General features: G+C 42.1%; 3 protein-coding genes across 5 annotated transcripts; 2 read left to right on the top strand and 1 right to left on the bottom strand.

Annotated features, from left to right (window-relative positions):
• Positions 1-3,008: 3,008 nt before the first annotated feature.
• On the bottom strand, positions 3,009-7,313 carry ghitm (growth hormone inducible transmembrane protein). The gene is made up of 9 exons (XM_030098630.1): positions 7,218-7,313; positions 6,912-7,067; positions 5,897-5,999; positions 5,640-5,751; positions 5,327-5,468; positions 5,040-5,148; positions 3,941-4,129; positions 3,322-3,493; positions 3,009-3,241 (listed from the first exon to the last, which is right to left on the bottom strand). The coding sequence occupies exons 2-9, from the start codon at positions 7,041-7,043 to the stop codon at positions 3,154-3,156; spliced, it is 1,047 nt and encodes a 348-aa protein (XP_029954490.1). The 5' UTR covers positions 7,044-7,067; positions 7,218-7,313; the 3' UTR covers positions 3,009-3,153.
• A 4,071-nt stretch (positions 7,314-11,384) lies between these two features.
• Positions 11,385-13,976, top strand: LOC115393579 (carbohydrate sulfotransferase 3-like). Its single transcript, XM_030098629.1, has 3 exons — positions 11,385-11,404; positions 12,031-12,247; positions 12,347-13,976. The coding sequence occupies exons 2-3, from the start codon at positions 12,159-12,161 to the stop codon at positions 13,536-13,538; spliced, it is 1,281 nt and encodes a 426-aa protein (XP_029954489.1). The 5' UTR covers positions 11,385-11,404; positions 12,031-12,158; the 3' UTR covers positions 13,539-13,976.
• Positions 13,977-15,497: 1,521 nt separating this feature from the next.
• Positions 15,498-21,436, top strand: LOC115393292 (carbohydrate sulfotransferase 3). 3 transcript variants are annotated; one of them, XM_030098196.1, is made up of 3 exons: positions 15,498-15,711; positions 18,931-19,149; positions 19,262-21,436. In XM_030098196.1, the coding sequence occupies exons 2-3, from the start codon at positions 19,070-19,072 to the stop codon at positions 20,463-20,465; spliced, it is 1,284 nt and encodes a 427-aa protein (XP_029954056.1). In that variant the 5' UTR covers positions 15,498-15,711; positions 18,931-19,069; the 3' UTR covers positions 20,466-21,436. The 3 variants fall into 3 exon arrangements, with proteins under 3 accessions (XP_029954056.1, XP_029954057.1, XP_029954055.1); XM_030098197.1 differs by having other exon boundaries at positions 15,498-15,715; XM_030098195.1 differs by having other exon boundaries at positions 15,498-15,720.
• Positions 21,437-22,353: the final 917 nt, after the last annotated feature.

The raw sequence follows: 22,353 nt of genomic DNA, 5'->3' as shown, positions 1-22,353 counted from the left end.
TCACCTGCTCCACTCAAGAAAACAGTACCAGTCTCTTAAAAGCAGGATAACCTGATTAACCCCGAGCCTCTTTCCCACTGAAATACATCTCCTGAGTGCATCCAAATAGTCAAAATGCCTTATTGACTCCCCCACATCATGTATCTAGGCTAGTTTGACTCGACTTGTGACATATAAAGAGAGGACAGCCACACAGCGGCTTTATGAGAGTATTCAGAAGTTCAACATTAAAGAAAAAAGTATTACCAGACGTGATAGCTGGGCTGAATGGTGGTCCGAACTATTTCAGAATTACACTTTTACTGAAACTCAAGGAAAAAAGTTTGTAATCCTTTGCTGCACATTCGTTTATTTTTGCTCATTTGTTAGGAGGCTTGGCATATTTGGCTCCTCTCACTGTTGTTTTGAAGATTTTCTAACCTCTCAGTAGTCACACAGGGTGACAGGCCCAGTAGTCTAAGCTGCTGTTGAACACTTTCCTTGGCAGCTCACTGACCAACATGGGCCTGATCTGCACTTATAGTTCTCTTATGCACTTAAAGCCAAGAGGCTTTATTTTCCCTCTGCTGTCCACTTTCCCCAGAAAGCACAGTGACCTGGCAACCTGTGTGCCTGAGGACAACAGAGACATGGCCCACAAACGGCTAACCTATCCTTACATGTTACCAGTTCTGTAGTTTTTGTTGAAGATTTCGTTCGTATGATTTAGCTGTGAGGGAACTTTGCAGATTTTTTTTGTTCAGCTCAGCCAGAATCCTTTTCAAACACTTGAATTGTGAGTGTATTCTCATCCGCCATCTCAGTGAAATGTGTTAACTACGCTGATTTCCAGAGATGTTCACAAATATAAAAATAGTGTGGTGGAATGAGATGTAATAGGGGGGCGATGTGGGGAGCACAGGAACACAAAAATGCTCTGGATAATGTAGCCGACATACATTCAGGTGCTGCGCTGGCAGAAAGTCAAGTTCCTTCCATTTCTATTTGTGTCAGTGATGTGTTACCTTTCCCCACTCTGATAGGTGCTAATAAACACTCCCCAAATCCACAGCCAGAGAAAAGAACGCTTGCCACCATGCCATCTTTCACACGCAAGTTGCTTCAAGCATATTTTAAGCTTTAGAAACCTCGGACTCATCCCAAATATTGGTCATCAATCTGAAAATGACTGCCAGAGGGCAACTTTTATCCCCAGTAATGGCAGATCTCCTCAGCTTTTCCCCAATCTCATCCATTATTGCCCTCTTTATCCCTCCCCATCTGCAGGCTCTTTCCACACACGGCAGGCATGAATCATATGTGTCCCACACATGACCACGAGAGCTGGGAGATTTAAAACGCCGCCCGCCCGGCCGATGAGGGATCCACATGTACGTGCTTTAACAAAACACCTGTGTATATTTACAGATGTTAGCATCTGTTGCGAGTGCCCTGGTTTGAAGGTTTAATTTCAGAGGAGCAGCCAGATGGCGGACAAGAGGATTACCGCGCTAAGCCTTTGTCATCTGCTGCTACAACGCTGACTGTTTATCAGGGAAGTACAAGGTGGGCCCTCGCCGGTTCTCCAGCCTGATCTTCGGAGCAAACGTTAAAATGCAAGCGTTTCGGAGCGCTCACTGACAGGAACGAGGGATTAAGAAGTAACGTTTGACACAAATAACTCAGAAACTGTCCCAAGCTGTTAGGATAGAAGGCTGAACTCACACTCATGAAGTTCCTGAAAATAACAAGGCTCACCACATGGTTTTCTTGTTAATCCCAGCAACATCAGAAAGCAGATTGTACAGTAGATCTTGAATTCAAATCAAAAGATCTGATTCAAAGTTTAGAATTCTATTTACTGCATTTCCCCATTATCTTTTAAAATAATTTAGATGTAATGAGAGAAAGGATGGAGACCAGCTGAATAGCTGTATTCCTAGACTGAACTCAATTGAAGACCGTTCTGCCTGGAGTTTAAACATGTTTCCTCCAAACACTTTGGTTTTCTTCCACAGGAAAGAATCACATTATGAGATAAATTGATCACATCAATTTACCTGTGCAAGTGCAACTGTAATGTAGTGAGCTGAGTTACAGAAGAATACCTAAAAATATTCAAGTGCAGTGTTATTTCTGTTGTTGACCATGAATCAAATACTTTTATTTAGAAGAATTGCTAATTTTCAGTCAAGTTTCTATCTTAAAATGTACGTGGATGTTTTTTCCCCAACTTTACATGCTAGGGTTCTTTCTAAACACGATGCCATAACTATAACTAACTATAAAAGATGGACTTATTACATAATGAGTGATAATTTTTTCTAACTTTTAAACCTAATACACAACCAAACATTTGGTTGTAAAAAAACAAAAGAATAGAAACAAAAACTGAGCATCACTTTCACTCAAGGGCAAAAGTAATCTGCTCTATGACCCAGTCAAGAAAAAGCCTATGAAGTACTTTGTCTATTTTAAGGACACACTGAAGGTTGCATGAAGCATGTTTCTGCGTGGAGTTTAGGTCACGTTGCTCTGAATAGTAATCTTTCCTAGTACGAGTAAAAGCTACAGAAAACGTGACGCTTACGTTTCATTTTAATGTCATTTTTTTAGAGGCAACAAAAATTTACACCAACAACATGTAACAAAAATGATCATTTCTGACCTCTTTATTATGTGATTCCACAGTTAGACGTATTGCCTTTTTATTTTTACCAGAAATATATGAGCTAAAGTCATTTTCTTTCACCCGTCACAGAAGTGCATCGCAGCTGATAAGCACAGTTATTTCCTGCAGCGAGAATGGGCGACATTTGCAGCAGCTCTGTTTGATTTTTTTTAAAGATTTTCCTCTTAATGTAACGGAACCCACAATCAAGAGAAAATAAATAGGAAACACAAATGAAACGAACGTCTGAGGAGACAAAGCCATACTTTACAGAATGAACTCAACCATAAACTTCAGAGTTTCCCGCTTTCTTTCAGCCTCGTATTTGGACAAAAAAAACATGTCTTTTTTCCTTCAACCAGTCCTCCTCTGAATACACTTGCAAAGCTGATCTATTGGTTTTAAAAGATTTGCCACTAAAACTGAACACCTGTTGAATGTGATAAACATGACTTGGGTTAACTGTGTAGAAGGTGAAGCTGAAGCTGGAGTCAGGTGGGCGTTTACTTCCTTCTGCCGCCGCCGCCGTTGGCCAGGATCATCACCAGCCTCATGAAAATGTTCAGAGTGTCCATGTAAATCCCCATGCACCTGCAGGAAGGACAGAAACGCGGGATGTTATCCACTGTGCTACGAAGACGCATTTCACCTGCAGTCTCATTCTGACTCACGCGTTGATGGGGTCGTATTTCTGCACGCCGTAGAGCGGGTGCGTCTCGGCTCTCTTGATGACCTTCTGTGTGTCGTAGAGGAGGAACATGCTGAAGAGAACCAGACCTCCGTAGACTGCGACGGAGTACAGGCCTGCTCCGAACGCCGAGGTGGGCGGCAGGAACATCGATCCTAGAGAGACGCAAGTGAATGCGAAATGCTGTAAAATATGATTTTGCTGGACAAGCTCACAGTCAAAAAAACATGTGAATGAATTCATCCTTAATAAAGACTATTGTGTAATCACATACACGCTGATCTGGATGAGTCATCTGAATTAATAGTGCGAAAAACACTTTTAGTGTTATTTACTCATCACTGTTCTTCATGAATTTTCAAATATGTAAAAGAATTTTCTCATGTAACACTACAGAGAAGGAACCAATATAAAAAGAATTAATACCTGTAATATTACTGCTGAGCTTGAGGGCTTATAAAAAATGTGATATTTATTTGCTAACATATAATCTACTTTATCTTACCATGCTGCTCACACTTTTACATTTGTAATTTTCATAGAAGCACTTTCCACTGAATAACGGACATCATTGAGGGGTTGAAAATGTATTTACTACTGACCAATAGAGGAAGCGAACACCACTCCGAAGCCGACAGCCAGAGGCCCTCCCATGCTGAGGAACTTCTCGCTGGGAGCGCACATGGCCACGGTGGACAGACCTCCCACGATGCCTGCTGTGTACCAGGCGGCCCTCATCATTAGCGGCCCTCCCAGAAGAGTGAGCGGGGCGATGACAGCTCCCATCACACCTGAGAGACGGAAAAAAGCAACGATCACTTTCAAAACAACAACAAAACAGAGGAGTGCAGAGGAGCTTCTGGAGGACTGCTTGGAGTTCTCAATAAGCTTTTACATGACTGCCTCCTAGTGGTCAACTGAAGAAACTACAGAGCAGAAATGTCAATTTTATCACTTGTTCGCTTATGGATGTAATTTACATCAACCATTCAGATAGTTTACCTTAGATTATAGTCTCATTGGACGCTGATAAAGCATTTAATAGGACTGAGTGGGGATACCAGTTTGCAGTAGTACTTCTAGCGTCATGTTTTCGGATAAATTTACTTGATTTTAAGGATACAAGCTAAATCTTAATAAAAGCGAATGTTTCCTCATTAATGCAGATGCTGAACTTGGTCCAAAAAGAAATTATTAGCTATACTTCTTTAATTGCCAAACGCCACCGCCTCATGCAGTGGAAATCTCTCAACCCTCCTTCTGAATCACAGTGGCTTACAGAGCTCATGTTCTTCCTTAAGCTTGAGGAGATTAAATCTAAGGATAAGTTCTTTTGTAAATGGCAAGCTTTTCTTTCATACTTTAAGGACTTGCAGGTCCTGCCAGATTAAGTGCTATTCTTTTATGTATAGTTTGTATGATCTACATCTGAACCAGGGTGGGATGGGTGAATGTTGTTGGGTCTGATTTGTGTGTGTGTATTGTTTTCTTTTTTGCTGTGTGTGTTTGTTTGTTTGGGAGAAAGAAATCTGGGGAATAAGACAATTGCATTGCATAATCAGAAGTTGTCAATTGATATATTTTCCAATAAATATATTTTGTAGAAAAAAAGCTAACTTTCAGCTTAAAAAAAAGAAAGAATGTCAGAATTAAGTGGAATGTCAGGAAAAAAAAGATTTTCCACAGTAAAGTAATGCAAACCTGCATGAAGCATCCACGCGAGGTGTTTGGGCATTGGGCTGTGCTCATATGAAATGGACCGAACCAGCACGCCAGCCCCAATCATGGCTGCAAAGGTGGCTCCTATTGCCTGAATCAGAGGAAACGGTGGGAAATCATATGAATTGGTTCATGTGAAGACGTCAAATACATCAAAACACTGTCTCAACAATATAAAACCATTCTGACTGTTAAAATGATTTGAGTGATAAAAGGGCATAAGAAAGGGGGAAAAAATGTGTTTGCTTTAAAACAACGGCAATGTTTACCAGCCAGGATCCTCTCATCATCAGACCCATCAGTGCGGGGGTCCTGCTCACAGCCACAGCCGACAGAGCCGTCAGTCCAACGCTGCCAGCAAAGTACATGTAGGTGGAATGGATCCTGTCCTTCACATACTGAGGCCAGATCCTGCACAGAAAGAAAAGGGAGTCATAAGATTAAGGCTGTCTGACGCATGAGTAAAAGGGCAGAGTGGGAAAGGACCAATTCCAGCTCTTTGAAAGCTTCTACTCTCCAAAAAAAAAGAGCTGAAATAAGTTTTACATTAGGTTATATGCGAAAAAAGACTGCTGTACTTACACTGCTTTCTCAATGGCACCGATATCATTGGACATGCCGAGTCCATAGTAACACAAAGCCCCCAGGCCCACCGCTGCACCTCCAGCCAGGATCATTCTCCCCATGCTGTCAACTACAGAAGAAAACAAAACAAAAAAATCAATCATCAAGGTTTGGAAAACCACAATTTGTTAAGAAAACTGGACAGTATTCACTTATAATCACATCATGGCAGCAAAAACAGTTTTGATTCATTGAACATGAATAACAGTCGTTACTTTTGATGGCTGTGTCTGTTGCCGGCTCAAAAGCCGCTTCTTTGAGCTGGTCTCTGGTTGTCCGTGCACGACGGAAACCAAATCTGGCCTTAGAGGAGAAACCCTGCAGAAAACAAAAATAGATGACTTATTACAGCCCTGAGTTTGGTGGTAGAAGAAAGAAAAAGAAGAAAAAACAAACATTTCATTAATAATTTTACTCCAGGCAGCAAGAGAGTAGGAAACCTCCCAATATGGCTAATGCCACATGTCAATTACACACACAGAGGAGATGTTACATCAACACTTCCTGTTTCAATTATTCATTTTAATAACTATCAATGTAAGCCTTGCAGCCTTGTTTAAAAACTGCAAATTGATGCCAGCATATCTGACATGGTCGTGTAGACAGTCTGCTCCACGCTAAAGCAGTCAAATTCAAATTGAGAAAGCTTACAAAACAAACAGGAGTGGAGGCCTAAGACTCTTTCATGTTTCACTGTTTCCTTTTGGTTACCAAAACACAGATGTAGACATAGGGACACCACTGAGTACAATACAGGGAAAAGTATACTGCATGCAGGTGCAAGGCTGATTAAATGAACAGATTTTTCTGCCCTTACATTTGTGTCTCTGCTACAGGGGTTAAAATCCATATGACAAGAATGACTGCTACTAGTCTCTTCTTAGTACAATAACTGGGTGGTGCATAAGTGAAAAACAATCAGGGAAAAAAAGAGACTGCTTTTTCACCGCATTATAAGTTACACGGGCTGCATATTGGGGCAGTGGTTAGCAAGAATGTCATAAATACCTGACCGTTCTGTGTGGCGTTGGCATGTTTTCCGTGTGTGTTCTTAGCTTTCCTCGGGATTCCTCCCGTGACGCACACACGTGAGGTTAATTGGCGACACAATTAAATAGTGTTTTGGTGTCAGTGTAGTTTTCTGTCTCTTTGTGTCTGTCTACAGAGAGATGGGAGAGACGCCAGTGTCCGCCGTTCAACGGTTACATGGGCGGTTACATGTGGACGTACCTGCTGGGGCTTGAGCAGTGGAGGACAGGCCTTGAGGACCGGGGACCTCAGGGCCGGGGAGCCATGGGTGAGCACAGGACGGAGCCCGGCGAGCGGGACACTCCGCAGGCACGTCAGCCTCGCCACTAACATGGTGCGTTGTTATCCTGAAACAATCTGAGATAAACAGAGACTCACAAAACGGTAACGTCTCAAGTTGAGTTAGCGACAAAAATACAACCACTACATTCGCTGCCAACCACGATCAACAATAATGTTGCTATTTCTTCCTATAACTCTCTCATTTGTCTCTTCTTCGTTACCTACCGAGAACAGTGTTCACCTTTCGAGAAAGAAGTGCGCAAGTTGGTGACGCAATTGTTTTGCAACCTTCCAGAAGATTCGTCTTACGTCATCATCAGGCGACAGAATGTCTTGGGAATTGTAGTCCACCGCGGCAAACAAGTTCTTGGCACTATCTAATTACAAAAGTACACGTATTATGAAGACACACTTAAAAAAAAAACCAAACGATTTACTCCGATATTTCATTTGTCAATTAGCTTATACTCAGATGTACTTTCTCACGGCTTTCACCGGTGTAGAGGACGCAAACAGAGCATGTATTTTTTTTTAAGGTACTGCAACCCAAAACCTGTGGAAATAAATACACCAATGGCTAACTGCCAGGTCTGTTAAAACAGACTTGTTTTCAAACTACGCAGACTGGAAACTTCATGGAAAACAAATTGAATTTCTGGTGAATAACCTTATTATCATGTCCAAATGATTTCACATGTAAAAATCCCCCCATCATGGCCTCCATTGAAATATTATCTTTGTAATAAAAAGGTCAAAACTGCACAAGCAACAAAGTTCTGCTTGTTTCTACTTGAGTAGCCTATACTTGGAAAATTATATGCTCATTATTAGAAGTTCGTGGTTGGTCAGGAGACAGAGAGCTTTCTGGGCGAGGTCCAATCCTTTCGACAACGTGACATACTTGTGATATTGTTAGTGAGTCACTTGACCTGTTCCCAAGTCCATTTTTAGCTGTACTATGCAGGGTTAAATTTGAGATAATAAAGTCAATAATGGTCACACATTGCATGACCGCAACTGTCCAATCTTGTCATGCACTTCATTAAACTTACCTGTTTGTCTTGTTCTATCCAAAATGTTACCAGGCTTGCATGTTTATTTTTCCGGATTTGTGATGATTTTTGACCCTGTGAGCACTTTTTGTTTGGTATTTTCGTAACACTTTACTTGAGACACCCGGTATAACACAGTATAAGTAGTTATAAACACTCATAAATGATCACAATGCTTTATAACCCACTATACAGCATAAGATTAGGGTTAGGGTTAGGGTTAGGTCCTGATGTTATAAAGCATTGTGATCATTTATGAGTGTTTATAACTATAGTTATACAGTGCTATAATGTACTTATAATGTATTATACAGGGGTGCTTCAAGTAAAGTGTTACCGGTATTTTTCATTCTCTCTGTGAGTGCCTTTCTTTGTTATTTGTTGTTTTTTTAATTGAGTAAAATAAAAGTCTTTTAATACAAAACTACAGGTACTGAGTTGTGCATTTGAATCTACATGTTGTGTGTCTAAGGTCTTGACACCCAGTTATGCAAATGATTATTTCAGGTAAAAAAAAAAAAAAAGGACATTGAGTAATATCTGAGAAGCCTGTCTGAGTTTTCAATTTAACAAACCACCTTCTTCAGGTCGAGGACCATGGCGTCGGATTTGGAGGTGCTGATCCTCATTCCCATCGTTTTAACACTTAGCTGAAAACCGCCCCAGTGCATGCTGTAGGTTTATGTTCAATGAAGCCAACAGGACAACATCGTCTGCAAAAAGCAGAGATGAAATCCTATGGCTACCAAATCTGACCCCCTCTGGGCCCCCAGCTGCACCGAGACATTCTGTCCCCTTTTTAAAAAGGGGAACCAACACCCTGGTCTGCCAATGGAGAGGCACTGTCCCCGACCGCCACGCGATGTTGCAGAGACGTGTCAACAGACAGTCCCTGCACATCCAGAGACTTAAGATACTCAGGACGAATCTCGTCCACCCAGTGCCTTGCACCTGAGGAGCTCACCAACCACCTCGGTGACTTCAGCTTAGGTGATGGACGAGTCCATCTCTGAGACCTCAGCCTCTGCTTTCTCCACAAAAGACGTGGCGACAGGATTGAGGAGGCCCTCGAAGTATTCCTTCCACCGTCAGATAATATCCCCATTTGAGGTCAGCAGCTCCCCACCTCCACTGTAAACAGTATTGGTGGAGACCTGCTTTCCCCTCCTGAGGCGCCCGACAGGTTTGCCTCCACAACCGCTCGGGCTGCAGTTTGCTTGGTCTGCCGGTACCTGTCAGCTGCTTTGGGAGTCCCATGAGCCAACAAGACTCCATAGGACTCCTTCTTCAGCTTGATGACAGCCCTTACTTCTGGTGTCCACCACCGGGTTCGGGGGCTGCCGCCACGGCAGGCACCGGAGACCTTATGACCACAGCTCCGAACAGCTGCTTCAACAATGGAGGTGGAGAACATGGTCCACTCTGACTCAATGTCCCCAGGCTCCATCAGGACATGAGAGAAGCTCTCCCGGAGGTGGGAGTTGAAAATCATGCTGACAGAGGGTTCCGTCAGACGTCAATAAATAAATACAGAAATCTCACTTACAGAGGATATAAAACTTTTCGTGACTGATCTGTTTCCCCAAACCCTTTTTCTCAGTAACGTCTCTTTTGGGTGGAGCTGTCATTAATTTCAGTTCAAAAAACATATTTCAGTTGACTGTCAGGTTTCACTCACAGTAATTAGTGATGAGTCCGGCTGTTTTGTCACATAAAGTTAGAAATCTCAGGTGGAGTCACATTTTCACCCAAGGCTGACCAGCTTCTCAGATTAACCACGACTGGGTTCAGATACTGCAGTTCATGTGTGGTGAGTGGATATATTATTCTTTACAATTAAGAATTAAACTTCATTAATAATGAAATACATCAGATGGAATGATTGTTACAATGCTTCCAATGATCTTGGTCATAATAACTAACAAATTTTGAGAAAATAACATTGCTTCCCTGAAAAACTGCTTAAGTTAATTGTTATCTAACTGTATTTATCTGCATTGTCAATAACAGATATCTGATTCAAATGACGAGAAAAGCATATTTCACAAAAATAGTATCCTATAATCAACTTCAAATAGGAGAAAGTGGTTTAAAAGATGTTACTGAGCTTGCAAGCCTTATGTCCACTGGAAGTTTTAAGATACAGCCCCACTTTTAACAGGATCTGCCAGGGCGCGGGCCATGAAAGAAGGACAACGGTTGTGTAACATTTTAAGGTATCACAGTAAAGTTTTAATTCTTCAACAACATTTAAATGGGAAGTTAAAGGTTGCTGCTCAGTGCAAAATGTGTAACTGACATGTTGAGGATTTTTCCACATGAAGAATGAAACAACGCCTCTGAAACAGAATCCAAATAACTGAAAGGCTCTTTTAGAAGAAAGAACTGGAGGCGGTGTGCAAGACTCACAGAACATTTTCTGAAGCACATTGAGGCGAAGTCACATCCAAAAATGAAGATTAACTACAAAAGAGCGATTGCCTTCTTGGTCATACTTTTTCTCATTGTGTCATACCTGAGAGGGATAAGCAATTTATTGCCATAAGTCCATTTTACGACTGGAGCACTGATTTCTCTCTCAGCTCTCTGTGTGAAGAGTCTGCCTGCAGCCCGCCCATCAAAAGGGACTCCAAAACGAGAGACTGTGGGGCCCCTAAACCTGACCATGGCTTCTGAGTTATGCCTCCAGAAGAAACACAGGGTTATTCAAGTTGAATTTTCTCATTCTCTAGCCCTTAAGCTGAGGATCCAAGCCTTGACATCAAATTTATTCAGCTGGTTCGCGATCCTCGGGCCATAATCGCTTCACGTATGGTGGCCTTCGGCAGGTATGGCAACTTCTCTGCAAGTGCATCAATAACTACTAAACAATGAAGTTGGTGTCAAAACAGCCACGTGCTATAACTTTTGTAGGTTTTCATCTTACCATTGTCCAGCAGGTAATGTTTAATGAAGCGTGTGAGACTTGTGCTGGTAGCTGTCCACACAGAGTAGAAAGTGTGTGAGCAGCCTGACTTTGCGCCTCTCGCCTGATATGGAATAATGCTTTGTTTTCAAAGTTCTTAGGAACACAGTGTGAAGGCCGCTCTGTTTTGTCTGAAGTCACTTGGAAATAGCGTCTGCTAGTCTGGTGAGATCTCGCTATATGTCCTGGAATGGCCGGAAGTCTTGCCGGAGTCGGATTGTATTCTCCCCGGAGCAACAGCCCTGCTCTCAATCAGCTGATTTGTGTGTGCTTCCTCTGCAATCCTCAATAAATCCTCCTTGTGCAGCGTCAACGCCTTGACTCGTCATCTTTGGCTCTGATTCACCAAAAAATCCACAACACCGCCTGAAGCTCCTCTCCTCCTGAGTGTATCAGTGAGCAAATTAAGCCGTCTACCTTGTGCTAATGCAAATTTGAAAAATGTTTTTTTTTTGTTTCCTTTTTATTCCTTCTTGATTAATATTATAATTTTTAGTCATTTTTTTGTGTTACTTGACTTATTATTTTCACATTGCCAAAAAGTTATGGCTCAAGATTGTGTCCTTGCAAGTGTACATTTAAATAAATATGTTTGAAATAGCATACCGTTGGCAGAGCGAGCTAACACCTCGGTCGCCTAACGCTACCTACTGCTGCATTAACAACCTGAGATTCGAATGTACTGCACACAAAAATCTGTAGAAATCAAACAAAGTTTTGCTTGTTTCTACTTGAGTATACAAGCAAAATTTTCTGCTCATTCAATGTCCACAGGAAGTTAAAGACACAGTCTCAGTTTTAACATGATCTGTCAAGGCTAGCGGTATGACAGAAAAAAGACGATGGTTGTGTAACATTTGAAGGTATCACAACTAAGTTTTATTTCTCCAACAACAGAGTGACACTTCCGCAATTAAATGGGAAGTTAAAAGTCATTGCTCAGCAGCAGAAACTGACTTGTTCACAGCTGTCCTAAGTGCAAAATGTGTAACTGACATGTTGAGGATTTTTCCACATACAGGATGAAACAACGCCTCTGAAACGGAATCCAAATAACTGAAAGGCTCTTTAAGAAGGAAGAACTGGTGGCGGCGTGCAAGACTCACAGAACATTTCCTGAAGCATACTGAGGCGAAGTCACATCCAAAAATGAAGTTTAAGTACAAAAGAGCGATTGCCTTCTTGGTCATACTTTTTCTCATTGTGTCATACCTGAGAGGGATAAGCAATTTATTGACGTAAGTCTATTTCACGACTGGAGCACTGATTTCTGCCATTTATTTAATCGCTTTTCAAATTTGTTTTATGGAGAAGTCTAACTTATAATTAACTTTCAGGGTGTCAGACAAGACCACCTTAAGGCAGAGCACCAGGAGCAATCCACAGTCCCACGTTTACCTGACGCACAATGGCTCCTTCCCCTCACTCAGCAAGATGAAGGCTCACCCAGAAAACGACGACGGAGAAGATCGAGCGGTGATGACAAATGGCAAGAAACACCTTCTCATATTAGCCGCCACCAGGACAGGCTCCTCGTTTGTGGGTGAGTTTTTCAACCAGCAGAGAGACAATATGTCTTACCTCTATGAGCCCCTCTGGTACGTGGAAAGGATGCTGACTGTGGATGGACGCATCAACGTGACAGCGACAGACATGGTATACCCTGATGTGCTGCGGGAGCTCTTCCTGTGTAACTTCTCCCTCCTCGAAAACTTCATACAGCCCCGTCCTGTTGACCACATTATGAAAAGGTTCTTCCGTAGACACGTCAGCAGCTCTCTGTGTGAAGAGTCTGTCTGCAGCCCGCCCATCAGAAGGGACTCCAAAACACCCAACTGTGGAACGAGAGACTGTGGGCCCCTAAACCTGACCATGGCTTCTGAGTTATGCCTCCAGAAGAAACACAGGGTTATCAAAGTTGTAAGGGTATACCATTTTCACATTCTCCAGCCCTTAGCTGAGGATCCAAGCCTTGACATCAAATTTCTCCAGCTGGTTCGCGATCCTCGGGCCATAATCGCTTCACGTATGGAGGCCTTCGGCAGGTATGAGAACTTGAAGAAGTGGGGCAATGGTGAGGATGTGCCCCTTGATGAAAATGATTTGAAGAAGGTGAAAACTACCTGTGAGACTGTCAGGAGATCAGCTGAGTTGGGTCTCAGTCAGCCACCATGGCTTCACAGGCGCTACATGCTGGTGCGATACGAGGACATCGCTCGCTTTCCCATGAAAAAAGCAGCAGAAATGTACCAGTTTTCTGGGATACCTTTCACCCCAGAGATGAAATCCTGGATTCTGAACAGCACTTCGAAGGAGACCTGGGGTTCCTACTCAACGCAGAAAAGGTCCTTCGAACACGTAGATAAATGGAGGTTCACGTTACCCTTCAAAGTGGTCCAAGTTATACAGAGGATTTGTCTGCCCACAATCAAGTTTTTTGGGTACAAAATTGTGACCAGTGAAGAAATGCTAAGAAATAAGTTTGTCAGTCTCATTGTAGACAAAGATTCTAGCATTTCATGGACATGAACACAAGTTAACTCCCAAAGTAAGAAATGCTCTGCGGAAAAAAACTTCCGTAACCTGGTAATAAGTGTTTTCTGTCATCATAAAGAGTTGTTACAGTTTCAGACAATTTCTTGCTCTAAATCTAACATTTGATGAAAATGGTCACTGTTCCGACCCAGAGTCGTTGGGAGGTTTGGGGAGTGGTTTATTTTGCCTTGCCATTGCCCCCGCCTCTCCTCTCTGCACAGGTGCCCCGGGATTTGATGATTGCTCCGTGCGCCGGTATAAAAGCCAGAGCGTGCACGTGTTCTGGGTTGTCTCTCCCCTTTGCACCTCCTGATGACATCCACCGCTGTGCACGTTTGAGTTGGATCTCTTTTGTTTACTTTATTTTGTAATTAAACTTTTCCTTTGGGCACGTTGCGCGGTCTCTGTCTCCCTCGTTTGGTTGCGGCTTTGAGACGGTTGTAACAGTCACATTAAAAACATGAAGAAAACTAGACTATATCTTTATTCTTAGAGTCTACACTTTTTTCTCTTTCCAGTGCCAACAGAATGAAGAGAAACTGTTGTGGATTTGTGAATAACGTTGACTTTTTTTCCGAGCACATACACAACATTTGGCTACATATCTGCTTTCACATTAAATAAATCAATGCGACAACAGTGTGGGTAATGGAAATGCTTTGCTTCGTGTTTTTAGACCTTTTTTGGAAATTAATTACCAGTAATATTCATGTGGACAAACATCCTGTGCACATTTTTAGGCAGGTTCTAAACCTTTCTGAGAAAGACTGGATGGGTACCGCAATTGAAAACAGGTACCTTATAATCAGATATAAATTATTTTGCCACGGTATAGGATTTGGTGATGACAGGAGGATTGTTTATGGTGTTGCACTGGTGTGGTTTCACTGTTGACTCTGGTAAACTGATGCACTAAAATTGATGTTAAATTTGGAAAATATGTTGTTTGAAGCACAAAATTACGACTAAACTAGTTTTGTCTTCCTCCTACTCCCTCTGGGGTGTTATTTTTTTCCCTGTATTTCCTTCTTCCTTTCTTTTAGTCACTGTGAATTGCAGGGATAAACTTATTATTATTATTATTATTATTATTATTATTATCATTTTAGTATTTCTTATATGAGATAACTACTGTAAAATTGCAGCCCGGAATGACATTTTCTACTCAGCATTTGACTGTTCACATGTAAATTGTTGGGTGAATACAGATGGATATTGTGTGGACTTCTGCTCTCGTTTTTTTTTTTTTTTGTTATTTATTTATTTATTTTGCTGTAGTCAGTCGTCAAAATTTCAGACCCACAGACAAGAGCTATGACTGACAGAACAGCACAATAGCTTTGTATAAAGATGTGCACGTTTTTCTTTCTTTCTTATCTGGCTATATATTTAATATACACTTTATTACAATGTACATATCTATCCCAGTCTCAGATTTCAATCACAGTTGAGATTTTAGAGTTGGGTGGACCCCAGAAGTTTCTATGATTTTTCAAGTTATCTCTGTAAAAATATACAATATAATATAATATAATATAATATAATATAATATAATATAATATAATATAATATAATATGTTTCCCTTCTTATAAAAGTTGAGACGCACATCACGTCTATGTCCACTAGGTGGAGTCCTTGTTCTTCTTTGCGAGCGCATCAATAAACTACTAAATAATAAAAGTTGTTGTCAAAACAGCCACGTGCTATAACTTTTGCAGGTTCTCACCTTAACATTGTCCAGCAGGTAATGCTTAATGAAGCGTGTGACGCTCGTGCTGGTAGCTGTCCGCACGGAGCAGGAGGTGTGTGTGTGTGTGTGTGTGTGTGTGTGTGTGTGTGTGTGTGTGTGTGTGTGTGTGTGTGTGTGTGTGAGCAGCCTGACTTTGCGCCTCCCGCCTGAAGCTCCGCTCCTCTGGACCGAAGTTCTGAGTGAGTCAGTGAGCCGCAGCTCCCGGACTCACTGATCACTCAGCTCACTGCACACTGACCTGCTGTCTCCTCAAACATGACTCCATTTCACTTTCAGCTTTTTCACACTGAAACCAGTCCTGCTGTCGTTTTTGGATGGGATTACTTGTTGCAACACGACTGAAGTAGTCCCTAGTGGTAATGGGATTACTTTTTCACCGGAGTGGCTTATCAACTTTACGAATGAAAAGCAGCATGGTGGGTAAGGTGAGATGACACAATCCTATTCACTTTTTTTTTTTTTTTTTTTTGTCTTTAAACGGGACATAAAATAATAATAATTAAAAAAACACACAACCATCACTGGGAATAATTTCAGATTTTAACTGTATCTTATTTTGAGAACACAAGCAACTGCAAATCAGTCACTGTGCTTTCTCCTTGACGGTTTTAATCAATGAGGCATGATTTCAGTTTCACTGCAGCACATGATCCTCACAAACCAAGCCACTGGTAGTTTACCAGCAGTCTGACTTTTGCCCCCCTCATGGGGCTCTCTTTTAAAAAATTAAGAACAGCTTTGCCCGCAAGTCAGTTTCTTTGGAAACTGGCAGTAAAACCACGCACGTGTGTGTCTGGCATGACTTCTGCATGTGTCTCCACCTTGAATGCACCAATGAACATGTTACCTGCCTGCAACAAACTGATGACATGTTTCATCTTCTGTTCCTGCAGTTGTCCTTGTGACCTTCCCCCAACGCTCTCTGAATAATGAACTGCACTACTACTTCAGCCTGACTGTAATTATCAATAGGACATTCATTACTTTGGACCCCCCATGCCCCTTCCCATTCATTTCCACCCCCACATCCACTCCAAACATACATAGTGTAGCTGATGTAAATTGTAAAAAACATAATTAAATCTACATGAAAAGTATAATTTTGATGCACCTGTTCTAGTCTTGATGAAGTATTGGTTACTGCAGTCATTCCCTATATTGTAGTACATATTGCACATAATGACTGGAGGCAACTGGACATTCATAGAAAGGCACAGATAGACCATGGATTACCACAAATTCTAATCTGTGTTTATACAAAGTCTATAAATACATACTAAGACAAATCCTGTAATTATCTCAAATATACACTGTATATCAGGGTTTGTTTTTTAAACAAATGCTTTTGGTCAGTGAAGACAGGGATTTTCAGTGTCTGCAGTACACGTGTATTTACCATAGCAGCCACTCGCAGCGAAAGCAAGAAGGCTTTGGCTGACTGATGTTTAATTTGTCTTCACATGAGATTTACATTAAATAAGGGGCGGCTATTAAAAGCATTTGTAACAACATGATAAATGGTGCAGTGGCGGTTTTGTTATGAGCAGATGATCAAACGTGTCATATGCCTCAGTGGTTTGTGAATATTCACGAATGTCAGCTCCTGCGTTTTTTTTTTTTCCCCTTCTTTTTTCACTTTAGACAGCAGATGCAATAAGCTGGGATAATTGGTGTACATCTAATTTACCTCCTAAATGACAAAACATAAGACCACTTCTTTTCTTGGTGAATTGTTGATGCCAAGTTTGCTTTTTTTTTTTTTGTTTGAAACCATACATCAGTAGAAAAACTTCAAGCACCAAGCGGCGAATATATGCTGAAGAGGTATTCATACATGCTTTACTTATCAAGGCACATAAGTGTGAGTGTTTATCTTTATTTCAGGTACATCAATTGTGAAAAATATGCGTTACTATTTGTACAGGATTAGTGGCGTAAAGCTCAAACAAACTGTGACTGTATTTGTAACTTGTAAAGCAATCCCAGTGGGCGTTAAGTCTTGTCATCTCCTCATGCTATCTCACCGGTTTTACATGACTTGCAACTCAGGGGCTTAGTCAGTGACCCTGTGACGTGTGAGTAACCTCTGAGTTTATGTTCTGCAATCTCAACCCAAAAGGGGGGGTTCGGAATCACTCCAGTGTAAAGAGTCCTTTGTGGCTGTGGCATGCGGCAGGGTGGTGCAAGACAGAGTTGACTTTTCCTCCCAGTGAAAACGTGTCTCAGTGCACGGCCTGTTCACCTTTTCATTACATGCCGTTCCACGTCAACACTGCTCTGCCGGAGCTGTAAACTTCCCATTCCCACTCGGAGAATTTCGCACGCGGCGTCCAGCCATTCTCGGTGTTTAGACTGCAGTCATTTGGGCCGACTTCTGTGCTCCAAACTGGCCCGGGACAGAGGTCACAACGGGATGTGAGACGGGGAGACTTCCAGATGTATTCCACAGAAACTCGGAAAAACATTCAGGCTCCCTTCTTTCAGAGCAGCTTGTTTCCTATCCAACGTTCTTTTAATGCGGTGACATTCACAGGTGGATCTGTTGCTCGTGTCTCTGTTGATTAATAGGAGCAGGTTGATGATGCTTTGCAAATTTCCTCAGTGTGGAGCCTGTCTCATTTGTGCCTGCTGTGTTATTGACCCACTCCCTGGCTGACAAAGTCGACAGGATTATGCTAAAATCTAAAGATTAGTCAGGGATCTGAGTCAAGCTGCTATTATCTTAGACGTGAACTAACATTAATCTTGCAGGAATGTCTAAGATACTCTCAAAAAACACAATTAAATCTACCCTTCTCTTCATTTGACTACGACTGCTTGCCCTCTGCAGACTTGTAAATGTACTGAAATGGCCCCCAGGCCTTTGTGCGGTTTAATTTATGGTTCTGTGACAGCCAGGCTTTCCCCTTCAATTTCAATAACGCGGGGTTATACCTCATAGCACCTGGATGTGTGTCCGTCTTTACGGAGTGTTTTAAAACAAAGCCCCCAGTCGCCCATGTCACCGGTGACTTCTTCTCATGAAATCCTCCCAGTGTTGAAAACCGAGGTTAAAACATCAGGCTGCTCTCCTGCCCACATCTGAGGGAGGTAGTGGATATCGCTGCTTACCAGACGACTCAAAGGTTTTCTGGCATTTTCTTGGCTGGTCGTTTCGCAATTATGGAATTACACTTTAATAAGGGAAGATTGTCTTTGATTGCAGCCTGCCGCTTATGTTTCATTGCACCCCTGCAATTGTTTTTATACTCTTTTTTTTTTTTAACGTAAATTTTACCCAGACAAACACATAAATACAGTTTTACTGTGCAAACCAGCCCTCAGTCTTTCATGGTGGGTGGGCATGTTCCTGAGATGCACTGGTGCACTTAAAGATAACAAGGACTTCCTCGTGGTAAGAACTGGTTTAGATTCCACTGGAACGCACTCTGCCATTTTCTATTCTTATCGTCTCGAAACAGGATATTTTTGTCTCTGAGTAAATGCCCCCTCCTCATTCCCTTATTGAGTTATTTCCTCATTTTCGTGGTGGGTTAAAAAAAATGCGTTGGACACGGTGAGAAATGAGATGCTCACGGTCGTCCAACTAAGTGCAAACTGTGTAACTGACAGGTTGATGTTTATTTCATTTACAGGATGAAACGTCGCCCACAACACGGAATAAATAAAACTGGAAGGCTCTTTAAGAAGGAAACCGGAGGCGGCCTGCAAGACTGGCAGAACCTATTTGGAAGAAGTCTGTAAAATCATATCCAGGCAAAGCTACATCCAAGAATGAGGTTCAAATACACAATATCCATCGTCTTTTTTGTGGCTCTTGTTATCATTGAGAAAGAAAACAACATTATCTCAAGGTAGGTGTATTTTAGCCATTGGAAGCAATTTCTCAACAAATGAAGTCTCTTCAACCTTTAAATTGCAATTGAGATATTTAATTTTCTTCTCCCCCTTTATTTATACATTCAGGGTGTCGGATAAACTCTCCTTAAAGCAAACCCCCCAGACCCCTCTGCAGTCCAGTGGTTTTTCCCACATACTGCTGAAGCACAATGGCTCCTTCCCGTCTCTCAACAAGATGAAGAGGCGCTTGGAAAATTACAGCGAACACCAAGAGGTGACGATAAAAGGCAAAAAACACATTCTCCTTTTCGCCACCACCAGGACAGGCTCCTCGTTTGTGGGCGAGTTTTTCAACCAGCAGGGCGAAAACATGTTCTACCTGTTCGAGCCTCTTTGGCACGTGGAAAAGATGCTGACTCTGGAGACCGGGGGCACCAACGCAACGGCGGCGGCGAAGGCGTACCGGGACGTGCTCAGGCAGCTCTTCCTGTGCGACTTCTCCCTGATGGAAAGCTTCATCGAGCCCCGTCCCGTGGACCACGTCACGCCTGCCCTCTTCCGGAGGGAGTCCAGCAGCTCTCTGTGTGAGGAGTCCGTCTGCAGCCCGGTCGTCAAAGGGGTCTTTGAGCGACACCGCTGCCGGACAAGGCGCTGTGGGCCCCTGAACCTGACCATGGCTTCTGAGTCCTGTCTCCAGAAGGAGCACAGAGCCATCAAGTCGGTCAGGGTGCACCAGCTGGAGAACCTCCGTCCTCTGGCCGAGGACCCGCGTCTGGACATCAGATTCATTCAGCTGGTTCGAGACCCTCGGGCTGTACTCGCCTCGCGCATGGTGGCCTTCGCAGCCAAGTACAAGAACTGGAAAGACTGGGCCATGGGCGGGAACCAGCCCATCGATAACGACGAGGTGAGGAAGCTGAAAGGCAACTGTGACAACATCAGGTTTTCGGCCGAAGTCGGCCTCAGGCAGCCGCCGTGGCTGCGCGGGCGCTACATGCTGGTGCGATACGAGGACATCGCTCGCTTTCCCATGAAGAAGGCGGCAGAGATGTACCGATTCACTGGGATCCCCTTCACGCCACAGGTGAAATCCTGGATTCTGAAGAACACGCAGGCCTCCAAGGAGGCCAGCGGTGTTTACTCGACGCAGAAAAACTCCTCTGAACAGGTGGAGAAGTGGAGGTTCCGTCTCCCCTTCAAAATAGCCCAGGTTGTGCAGAGAGTATGTGGACCGACGCTGAAGCTTTTTGGGTACAAACTGGTGACCAGTGAACAGATGCTAACAGATAAGTCTGTCAGTCTTATTGAGGACAAAGTTTTCAACTTTTGAGAAAGAAACAGAAAGGACACAAAATCTTGATACCAAAAGCTCAGTGGATTGTATTTATTAGGATTTTATCCTGATACAAGACTGGATATTTTAAATGTGTACTATTTAAGTTTTTTTTTTTTTTTTTTACTATTTAAAATAGTTTGATGAAGAAAATAGATGTTATTTACATCTAAACATTTTTGAATATTGAATCAAGAATGTTTGACAGTACAAGGAAAACTTAAACCCTGAAGAAAACAAGAGTCTCATTATTTTTGCACTCCAGAATGACTTTTCTGTCCAGCACCAGCAGTGCTGTTGCACTGCCCTGAATACCTACTCCACGCTCACTTTTTTTATTTTTTTTATTAAACAAACATGAAAAACTCCAGGGGGAGATAGCCATTGGTTTGTGAGAAATAAGCTTTTTCAGATACTTCCAGGAACCCAGGTTATTTTTGTGGAACTCCCAAGTTAGCTGCTTTCATACCAAAGACATTCAGTTAAAGAGAAATGCAGGGCTTACGACGAACAGAAGCACCTGCATCCGTCCAGGTAGTACCGTCAACGTTTTGTGATCTGCTACTTTATTGATTTCTTCCCTTTGCTCAAAGGTCATTATGACTTCATGTCTGAATGTGCTCCATGGATTCCTTTTCCCTCTGCTCTCCGTCCCGCTCTCTCTCTCTTCTTTCTTTTACACCTACACACCCATACTGTATTTTGTTGTGCATGCACGTTTGTAATTTGGCCAAAGGCTGTTTGAAGTTGTCATCGGGACTGTCAGGACTCATCAAATAAAACAGATGTTTACACTGCTACTGTACGCCAACATTCCAACTGCAGCTGGTTTGCAGGATTGTACGAGGTTTTTGTCGGCGGGGATCCGTCTGTTGACAGAAGCCTCCTGGCTGGTAATAATAAGAGGCCACCATACTCTGACCAGCTAATGTTCACTTTCGTGTTTTCATGTATTCTTTGCTGTAATAAACTGCTTTTACATTCACTGGAAAACACTTAATTCTTTAGGGCGCAGCTTCACAATGAAGACTCCAGAAGATCCAAAAGGGCAAAGGTCATCAATGAATTCTAACCACAATTTGCCAAGCTCAGAATAATTCATTCATAATGTAACAGAGGGCAACACAGCATATGTTCAAAGTTAGATATTTTATAATTCCGTTCACTAACACCTCATTCAGCCACTTTTATCATCCTGAATCACCCTCATATTCTTAACAGTCAGTAAATGTCTCCTTTGTTGGAGAAACAGTTGTTGGTTATTTTTAATATTCTGCCTCTATAAACTGCTCTTTTTATACTGACTGATATAGCCAATTAACTTAAGTGGTTCTAAAATTCTAATGTAGCATTTTGTTTTAAATGAAATCCACTTCCTCTTTAGTCTTTCACTGCCCCCGCCCTGACATTTTGGAATGTCTGATGTCTTATCTGTATTCTGTGAATGAAATATAACTTTGTGGGAATTACAAACCATTGCAATCCCTTTCCATTTACATTGTATATGCCACGCTAAGCTGTTTGGACATGAGGTTGTACAGTCAGCTAACATTAGAAGATTATCACGAACACATTCCTTTTTTTTAATCATCTCTTACAGATATATTAAACTAATCACAGTATGACACAATGTCACTATGGCAGATGCATGGAAAAGATGATCTGAAATACTGTGAATTGCTTTAATTTTTGTCTCTTTGTGACCTAGTTTATACATGACAATTTTATTTACATAAGATTCTATATATTGACTTTACAAAAGCAAACCAATCATCAGGAGATTTATACAAACCTCAAGACTGTTAACTCTTACAACACTGAGATTAAGGAATGATCAAACTATAACCAAAGTCTGGGTGACTCCTCTACTGTGCTGCTATGTTCA

This window comes from Salarias fasciatus, chromosome 8 (assembly GCF_902148845.1).
Source record: "Salarias fasciatus chromosome 8, fSalaFa1.1, whole genome shotgun sequence".
Taxonomy (NCBI): Eukaryota; Metazoa; Chordata; class Actinopteri; order Blenniiformes; family Blenniidae; genus Salarias; species Salarias fasciatus.
The sequence above is the reverse complement of the archived record's forward strand: the minus strand, read 5'-3'. Positions and strand labels throughout refer to the sequence as shown.